The sequence below is a fragment of the Crocodylus porosus genome, unplaced genomic scaffold (assembly GCF_001723895.1).
Source record: "Crocodylus porosus isolate Cpor-Errol unplaced genomic scaffold, CroPor_comp1, whole genome shotgun sequence".
Classification (NCBI taxonomy): Eukaryota; Metazoa; Chordata; order Crocodylia; family Crocodylidae; genus Crocodylus; species Crocodylus porosus.
Window position 1 is genome coordinate 98,213,273 of NW_017728886.1, and position 10,197 is coordinate 98,223,469.

A 10,197-nucleotide genomic window follows, 5' to 3' on the forward strand; every position below is an offset into this window, starting at 1 on the left:
CTCTTTGGTGATCTCTCCCTGTTTCCACTTTTTATGTGCTCCCCTTTTGGCCCTTAGTCTGCCCTGGATTTCTCTGGTCATCTTTCAGGACAAGGGAGGATTCAAGGATCTCCCATACTGTCCATCCAGAGGGTTGGACCAAGGTCGTCAATGGGCCCAAGGCCCACTGCACCAGTGTCCCCTCCCCTCTGGAGTTTTGCAATGGGTATGAACCTCTGGCAGCCCCAGTAAAGCCTGCAGAGCTGCCACCTCCTGCAGGCAACAGAGGCTCACTCACAGCTACTATCCCTGCTTTCCCTAAGGCCACATGTAGAGTGGTTGTTGTGGGAGACTCCCTCCTGAGGGGAACTGGGGGCACAATCTGCTGCCCAAAACTCTCAGCCTGAGAGGTCTGCTGCCTCCCAGGAACCAATATCTGGGACATAGCCAAGAGGATCCCAAAGTTCATCCAGCCCACCAACCACTACCCTATGCTCCTTATCCATGTGAGCACAAATGACATGGCTCGGAGCAATCCCAGCTGGGTCAAGAGAGGCTACAGGGCTTTGGGAGTGGGGGATAAGGGGTTGGGAGTGCAGGCGGTATTTTCTTCAATCCTCCCAGTTACAGGTTACAGGCTGAGGAGGGAGAGGAGGATCAAGGTAAGCAACCAAAGACTGCAGTGCTGGTGTCATCATGAAGGCTTCGACTTCCACGATCATAGTCCACTCTTTGATGAGAGAGGCAGTGGTCTGCTGGGAATAGGTAGCCTCCACCTCACTGGACTGGGGAGGAGGCTCTTCTCAGCCAGAATGGCTGACCTGCTTGACCAGGTTTTAAATTAAGCCTGCCAGGGGATGGGGGGACTACTGCCACAGCAAGTCCACTGGGAAACTTTTGCAAATCCAGCAGGCTAAGGCACTCAAGGGAACCCACCCCTACCCCAGCCCCAGAACAATGTGTAGGGAAAACTAGAGCCTCCAATGAGACATTTATGTGCCTGTACACCAATGCCAGGAGCTTGGGAAATAAACAGGAGGAACTGGTCCTCCTGCTAAACAAGAATGACTACTATCTCATAGGGATAATGGAGATCTGGTGGGACTGGGAAAAAAGTTCTCTTTTTACTATTATAAATGTTCAGATCCCCACTAGGTTGTGGATTGTCAGCCTGCACCAGTTAAAATGGTTGTAGATAGTGATAAACAGAAATACAATTTGTGTCTCTGAGGTACTTTGAGAAACCCGTGAATGAAGATTAAGCAGCAAGAAGTATTAGGACAATCTCACAACTGGAAAATAGAAACTTTTGTTAGAATAAAAATTCCATTATTTACTGGAGGGCTTGGCTCCTCTGAGGATTTTTACTCTGCTGAACAAATTATAATAGATTCATCTCATACAAATTAGATAAAGAACTGAAAGCTCATTTTCAGAAAGGGTGAAGACTCCCAAAGAAGTCATCTTTAAGGAGTCATTTTCAGGTCTGGCTGTATTATTTTACCTTGCCTTTAAAGAAAGTCAAGGATAAGTCTTCTATGGGTGCATCTACACATTCATTAATGTGCCATAGTTACTGCGCAATAAGTTTTTAGTACTTGGATAACCAAGTACTAAATCAGTGTGCACTAGTGCCAGTGCATGGGTTTTTAGCGATGCTAACTGTGCAGTAGCCTAATACTACTGTGCAATAACATATTGGCACAGTTTTTGACAAGCATACTACTGTGCAGTGTTGTTAGGCTACTATGCAGTTAGCATCTCATGTATACACGCCCTATAATTTTAACAAAAAGAATTCTACCTTAATGACTTCCATAGAGCTGTAAGAGATTGTCTTAATTCAACTCTTCCTCCTCCACCCCTCACCGAAAAACTTTTTCTTTCCTAAGTCTTTTTATTTCGTCCTCAAAGGGAAGAGTTTTCATATAACCTTTTCCTCTTGTTTTAATAATGTGTATGGGCAATAGCTTGCTGATGTTTCTTATACATAGATGGCAAACAACATCCTTAGCTCTTCATCAGAAGAGCAAATTAACTACATAATGCAGGAGTAAAAAGACAGTGGAAATATATAGATTAGACTCCAATGTGAGATATAATAGTAGATCTTAATTTGGGGTATGTCAATTTATACTTCCCTAACTCTCATTTTTTACTGAGTTAGTTAAATAAATAAACAATCATGTTGCATTTAGTGAAAAATAATTGGGGTTAAAGAATAAATTCTACTTGCTGAGATTTTCATAGGCTTAATTTTATCCAATTTTCTGATTCATAAAGAGACCTGGGAGCAGGAAAAAACTGATGCCTCTTTTGAGAAGATATTTGGGAAAGAACTGACAAAAGACTTAAGGCCAAGGTCCCCAAGAAGTAGAGGCCTGAGGATAGATCTGTACACCTGTGTTTAAGCACCTGAAATAAAGTTGTCCTGATTTTCAAAATCAGCTGAGAACCCACAACTCCCACTGACTTCTGAAAATGAATCAGAAGGCAGGATAGTTATGCACCTTCATAGACTAACTAATTAAGATATATATAGAGAACATATGCTTTCATTAACCCAAGTTCTCTTCATCAGATGCTGTGAAAGGACATATAGAAAACAGAGTATAAGGAGAAAGACATTACAATGCAAAAGAAAATGGAGGGTGGAAGGGAGAGAGGAAGGCAGTACTAGGAGAGAAAAGTAAACAAGCAGGAAAAACATCTGGAAACAAAGGTTGGGCAGCACAAAAGCTAATCCAGTTAATGAGATAAAAATCCATAGTCCCTACTTAAATTTAACAATCCATAGTCCCTGCTAGACTTAACACAGTCTAGTTTGTGGATGATTTCTTGTCTGCAATTTCCCATTCAAACTGTTTTCTAATTTCCCCACCGCCCCTGAAAATGGTAATCTTGAAGTTAGCAATGGAGTGTCCAGGGAGGTTGAAGTGATCTGCCACAGGCTTTTGTGTCTTTCTGCAGCTGAAGTCAGATCTGTGTATATTTGGATACCTAAATACAGCTTTAAAAGCCTAATTTTAAGCAACCTAATTTAGGTTAACCTACATTTTTCGGTATCAGGCTCTTCTAGTACATGCACTTTGTTGCCTGTACAACCATTAATGCATGCCCTTTGGGCATTATGGCTTGTGACAGTAACTGAATTTATCATAAGAACATAAAAACTGCCATTTACTGGGTCATACCATGTCCATTTTGCCCACCAGCCTGTGTCACGCAGTGGCAGACAGTGAATGCTGAAAGGGAGATTGAACAGGGTATGACTGCAGTTTTTTCCACTATTCCTCTCTCACTTGCAGCATCAAGCATTTATGGTCTTGAAAGTTCTGATTCAGAGGCTGTATCCTTAACGCTCATGCTCAATTGCTACTGATGCTGCTTTTCTCCAAGATTTGTCCAATCCCTTTTTTGAATCTGGTTAAACTGTTAGCTTCCATAACATCTGATGTCAATGAGTTCCACAATTTAATTTCATGCTGGGCACATCTACACATGCTATTAATGCACATGAATAAACTCCAGAGCTGATTGCTCCAGAATTTTTTGCTCCTGGGCATGCTGTTTGAACATGTTCCTGGGAGCAAACAAACTCTGGAGCATATTGCTTCAGAGTTTATTCATTTGCAGCACAGAGAGCCCCATCAGAGCAGCCTGGGTTGGCAGGGAGCACCAGGGGTAAGCCTGCAAGCCCAGGGCTGTTCCAGTGGTGCTCTCTGTGCTGCAAAGCAGCTGACTGGGGCACGTGGGTGCTTCAGTGTGGGGGCTGCCTGCTTGCTAGCCCACAGTGAAGCACCCTGTGCCCCAGCCATCTAAAGCACTCAGTCAGCTGAGCCAACACTTAGTCAACTGGCATTGTACTGACTTGCTGACCAGCAAGTCCCCTTATGTGGTCAGGACTGGGGGCTCCTCCACCCCTAAAGCACCACCACCATGGGCCTCCATAAAGAGTTTGTGTCAGTTCTAGCTCCCGCTGTTAAGCCTTAACATTGGAGCTCCTTAGCAATACCTCCTGGATTTACTACCTGGAATCTCCTGTAGTCGGTCAGTGACTAGGATTAGAAAATGTGGGCAGTTTAAATGCTTCTTAACCTCCTCAGGCATGCTTTCCTGGCATCTGATCTCTTTCATCTCCAGCATCCCTTTTGAGCTGCTCCAGAGCTGCTCCAACCAATCAGAGCAGAGCAGAGCAGATTCCTCCAGCTGCAGCAGCACTCCCTTTTTGTAATGAGAATCATGTGTTGTGAATTGTTGTCAGGGATCTCCTCTTTCAGGATCCTTTCAGGATCATACCATCCTGATGCACAGGAAGACTAGGAAGTATGTCAGAAGACCAGCTTGGCATAGCCTGGAAATCTTCAGTAAACTAAGTCACAAAAAGCAAGCTTATAAGAAGTTGAAATTTTGGACAAATAAATAGGGAGGAGTATAAAAGCATTGCTTAGGCTTGCAGGGATGAAGCTAGGAAGGCCAAAGTGCAATTGGAGTTTCAGCTAGCAAGGGACATGAAGGGTAACAGATCATTTATGAATACATTAAATAGCACAGGTCCCAGCACAAATCCTTGTAGGGACCCTGCTGTTTGCTTCTTTCCATCCTGAAAACTCATCATTTATATTTATTCTTCACTTTCTATCTTTAAGCCAATTTTTAATCCATGAGTGGAAATTCCCTGTAATCCACCTGCTTTAGTTAAAAGTGTCTGATGAAGGCCCTTGTCAAGGTTTTTTGCAAGTCCAAATATACTGTGTCAACTGGAACACCCTGATCTACCTGCTTATTGACACTCTTAAAGACCTCTAGTAGGTTGGTGAGGCATGATTTCCCCAGCAAATCATGTTTATCCATGTGCTGAATTATTATCATTATTATTATCGTCATCATCTCTTCCAGTTTTCCAGGAACAGAAGTTAGAGTCAGTGGCCTATAGTTCCCTGCTTTCCCTCTACAGTCTTTTTTTCTGTGTGTACAACCCAATCCATTTAGGCAATTTCATTTGTGTATATGGCAAACATGGAGATGCTTAAAGTCATTTAAAAGATGTAATGTATCAATATAGAAATCCTTCAAGATTCAGATGCGTCTTAGGTGTGTCAAAGAAATAACTCCAAAGAGGGCCTGAACCAACTTGGATTCTGGTAGTTTGGAACTTTACAACAGAATTAATTAGTCTTTGCTGACTCCATGTTGCCATGGCCAGCTCATTACCAGATCATTTAAATGGTATCTCCAGTATCTGTACCAGACAGAAATATAGACATACCTTTAGGACAGTGGTTCCCAGCCTTTTTGTGTCACAACCCACTGCTGGGAGCAGAGTGTGGCGACTGTAGCTCAGGGGCGGGGGAGCTCTTGGCACATGGCACAGCTTAGCCGTTGTGCACAGCACCATTAGAATTGCCCCCGTGACCTGAGGTTGGGAACCGCTGCTTTAGAAACTTCCTTCCTCATGCGTTGAATTTTAAAAAAGGTGTTTAAGAATTTGTGGACTAAGTACTCACCTTACCCTTGCTTGCTGTATTGATTCAGTCCTTGTCAGGCAAACTTTCATTGGACCTACTTGCCTTTAGTAGAGCTACTCTGACTTTACATGTCTAGGTCAGAGCATAAGAAGAAGTCAATTGAAGTCAATGGTAGACTTTAACAGCCTTTGCAACAAAGCATAATTGATCTGAATAAGGACTTTAGAATTTTGCTTTGTATGTAGCAAGCTTGTTGGAACCACATCATTTCCTACTTTCATTCCTTTAATTGTCTCTACTTTAATTAATTTAATTTTTGGTTCATTATAAAATGAGTGGCTGTTTAGCTCAGTTGTTTAGAGCCTGGTGGTAATAACACCAAAGTTGTACATTTGATTCCTGGTTGAACTAAATCAAGGGTGTCCAGCCTTTTTGAATATGGGGCCAGATCATGAACTTTTTATCACCCAGTGGGCTGGCGAGCCATATTCAAAGACCTCACAGCAAGTGGTATCACATCAGGAAGTGATGTCATGTGACCTTTGACACCAGTGAAGTTGCAGGAAGTGACAATGAAATGGGTCTAACCAGTTCAAAACTCTCTCTCTATAGCATCCACCTCTGCCACTATTCGGGATAGGATACTGACCAAGTATGGCACTTTTTATGTTCTTATGTTCTTTGGCTGAGCTTCCAAACTGTGGCTGAGATTTGCAAAAAGGGGTAGATAGGCATGTTACAAAGTTGTCGTAAAAGATTTGAAGCCCTCTAAATCCCATTCATTTTAATGGAAGTTGGCCTTTTGACTCAGCTTTGAAAATCTCAGCCCAAAGTGCCAACCAAATAAATCAAAATGAATTTAGTTCAGTGGCTATAATTCTGCTTTCTCATACATAGGCAATGACTCTCACAAAGTATGGCATATTTTAATAGGATAAAAACATTTTGAAGGCCACACAGAAAGCAATAAGCAGTCTTTACTCACATGAGCTTACCAGGTATCAACTACCTGCTACTTGGGTTCCTGGCAGGTACAGACACAAGTTTATTAGCACGTTGTTCTAGAGTGAGTCTCTGTGCCATAGCCTACATCAGGTCTCAGATCAAGGGAGCCTGACCCCTCCCCAGCCATAGGCTTGTCACGTTATACCAGTCTGCTGGCCGGTGCAGACCTGGCCAGGCTCCTCCCATCCCCAGCAGCATGTGGGAAACCAGCTTACTGGCCAGTTACTGAATAATCTCTTGAAGTTCCTTCCAGCCTTACTCTTCTCTGTAATATTGCTTTTAAAAGCCTTTTCTTTCTTTCAACTCTCTTAGGCAGAAGAAGAGAGGGATGATATGGAAAGAGTCAAGCTGGATAATAAAAGAATCCTCTTCAATCTGTTGCCAGCACATGTTGCACAACATTTTCTTATGTCTAACCCAAGGAATATGGTAAGCCCCAGGGTAAAAACAAACACATAATTATATGCATTATTTCTCTGTGACCCTGCATGGTATAAGTCATGATAACTACTTCTACTAAAAAAATGGTACCACTATGTTGAAACTTCCATTACAGTACATAGGTCATGCACTTCCAGTTACCTTCTCTGGTTCTCCAGGGCCACAAGATATTGAGCTGGCACAGTGCAGTACTGGCTGGCAGAAGGTCCAAGGGGGTCAGCCTGCCAGCCAGGAGCTGCTCCTGCCTGGTTCAGTGTGCTGTGTAGGAGCTGGCTGGGGCATGAGAGTGCTACAGTGAAGAGCTAGCCCAGCATTTTAGCACCCTCATGCCCAAGCCAGCCCTGGTCACCATCTGTGTATGCATTGCAGTAGAGTAAATAACTCCACCATAGAATAGTACTTGTGTTGGGCAGTACTATCCTATGGTAGAGTTAATTAGTTTACTCCAGCCTACTATCACTGCTTGTGTAGATGGTGATACTTTACTGCTGTGCTAATTAGGCAACTGCAGTAAGTGCCTCATGTAGATGCACCCAGTTTCTCCTAGGAGAGTCTCTTCTCTCCCAGGCTTTTTCTTCTAGAGTAAAAATAGCTACTTCAAAAGAGAAATACTGTGGGAACCACCAGGGTTAAATCACTCCCAAGAGAATTTCTCCTAGGAGAGCAAACTTATTGGAAGAAACTTCCTGGAAGAAGCCATAGTCCTCCAGCATCTGCCCCACTCCTGCATCCCCGGAGACTCTGTGTTGCTTGCTATTCTTTGCTGTTCCAGCTAGGAGCAAAACAATCCCACTTCCTTGTCCTCACATGATGGTGCTTCAAGGAAACACAGGCTGACAGTGGGCAGTCTTGCTCAGTCAATTAGGGCTACCCTATGCACTGCTGCCATCTATTTTTAGGCAGCATAAGGGAGCCTGCAAAGCAAGCTGAGAAGTATGCACAGGGTCTCCCACCCTGGCTACACAGTGTCAGCACTGCAAGCTCTCCAGTTTTCAGGGCCTCCTCATTTAAATGTCTGTCCCTGTGTAAGTTTTTCTACCAGGAGAATAAACCTGGCAGAATTCTCCTAGACTGTGTACATAGCCTCCAAACTGTACCAGCCAAAGATTGCAGTTACACATCTAGGGAAATCAGAAGGCTAGATAGGTTTGCACCATATAGACTAACTAAATCAAATGCATAAGCTTTCTTAAGTAACACCTCCTTTCCTCAGATGATTGCTTCATCAGTGCCCCTTTAGAGGACAGAATGGGCAATGAACTTGCACAGTGTTTCCTTTTTCTTTCTTCACATGTTCCAAACTTCCATCTCTCAAGTATTGCCTACACTTTCCTTGAATTTGGACTCTGCCCCACCATAATAATTTCACACCATAGTGTCAAAAGACAATTTTTCTACTGCATTTAGGGCTCCTTTCTTCCTTGCTGGTAGAGAAAGGAATGAAGCAGTGTTCATCTCGTAAGAGTAAAAACATGTTCCATCCATTACTTAAAGGACAGAGTCTGACAAAACATAATAGAATTTCTCTTTAATAATAGGAAGCTTGAGCTCTAACATTATTTAGGTTTTCTAATTTTCTACTAAATGTCTATTAAGTGCTGCAAAATGTAATTCTACTGGAAATAAATAGTAATGTCAGTTGATTTGATTTAAATTGATTTTAGTAGCTTAAAAATTATTTGATGACTTGTTTTGTTTGATGACTGATTTCATGTTATATAGCACTGAAATTGAGATCATAAGAATACCATCTATTTATGCTAATCTCTAATTTTAAAAAATTATATCATTCAAAAATTGCAGGATCTTTATTATCAGTCATATTCACAAGTGGGAGTGATGTTTGCTTCCATTCCAAATTTCAATGATTTCTACATCGAGCTGGATGGCAATAACATGGGAGTAGAGTGTTTACGCCTCTTAAATGAAATTATTGCTGATTTTGATGAGGTAAGGTCAAAACTCTTTCCTCTGATCTACCATGCTTCTTCCAACAGATGACTGTGGAAATTCAGCTTAGTTTGAATGTGCTGATAAAGTGACTTATGTTTTCAATGAAAATTAGATGCCTATTGGGACTTTCCAAGGTTCCAATCTGCAGCTTTATGCCTGCAAAAACTACTGAACAATCATTTAGGGGCCGATGCTGCTCCTGTGGAACTCACTGGTAATATTGCCACTGATTTGAACTGTAGGAATCCTGGTTTATAAAGAATGAGTTGGTTCAGTCAACTGTAGTGTGCACATGTTATCTGATAACTGGTTTCTTGTCTAAAATATTATGTAATGTTTAACAGTTTTGTGTTTTAAACAAAGCTTATGGACAAAGAATGTTATAAGGACATAGAAAAGATCAAGACAATTGGCAGTACTTATATGGCAGCTGTAGGACTTGTACCAACTACAGGAACTAAGGTGAGTTGATTTTCATGAGTACTGAAGGGCTATACTCTGTGTGCAAACGATCCTAATTCAATCGCCAATGGAATATCTAAAATGGTGCAAAATTAAAGAGGCATGTAGCAATCATTTGATTTCTTTGTAACCATTTGCCTTTCTTTTAAATCTAAACACCAAACCATAACTCAGCGCACTAAAGTATGTTTAGCATAATAGTCTGGGAGTTACCCACCAGGCAATGACCTAGGTTTTGATACTTTACTGCTGTGTGTAGTATACTTATTTCCACCAGTAAAAATAAAGTGGGAAATGTTACCAAATCAGAATGTCAGTGTAAATAAAATAAAATAAAAAAAAAACAAAAGCAGCAAAAAGCACACAGGCATGGAGTAAGCACAAGCACAATGCTTTGTTTCGCAATTCTGCTTCCATCAAAACTTACCAGTCTTGTGCCCTCACTGTACCGTGGCCTTCCAGACATCACTGCATTTAAATAGGAAATGAAGTGAAAATGATTTCAGAGTCACCAGGTTACGGACATAGTTCTGATCATCCCTTCATGTATATTGGTAGCTTGTATAAACACATAAATATATTGCTGATACTCTAGTCCTCCTTCCCTTCACTTTTCCTGTTTTTTGAGTCTTGTTTAAAAGTGCTTTGTAAGCATGTGAAGGACAGGGACTTTGCTTCCCCAAGTGTTCTATATCACCTCCTATGATAAGGGGATCCTCTAGGAAAAGTATCACAATAAATTGCACCATGGGAGCATGGGGCTAGAGTACAGCTTATAAATCAGAAAGCATGGTGCATTCATTTTTGCCCACAGCTGGTAAATATCCTCCCACGAACTGAGTCAGCTAAAATTTATTTGCAAAATAACACTACAAAGGGAGGTGGGGGT

The 10,197-nt window shown here is 41.8% G+C and overlaps 1 protein-coding gene across 1 annotated transcript in view; it reads left to right on the forward strand.

Moving 5' to 3' along the window:
- Positions 1 to 10,197, forward strand: part of ADCY1 (adenylate cyclase 1) — a 262,521-nt gene that overhangs the window by 243,509 nt on the left and 8,815 nt on the right. The window contains exons 16-18 of the mRNA XM_019535907.1: positions 6,765 to 6,881; positions 8,697 to 8,843; positions 9,210 to 9,308. Coding sequence (XP_019391452.1) covers positions 6,765 to 6,881; positions 8,697 to 8,843; positions 9,210 to 9,308 — 363 coding nt within the window. The remainder of the gene's footprint in view (positions 1 to 6,764; positions 6,882 to 8,696; positions 8,844 to 9,209; positions 9,309 to 10,197) is intronic.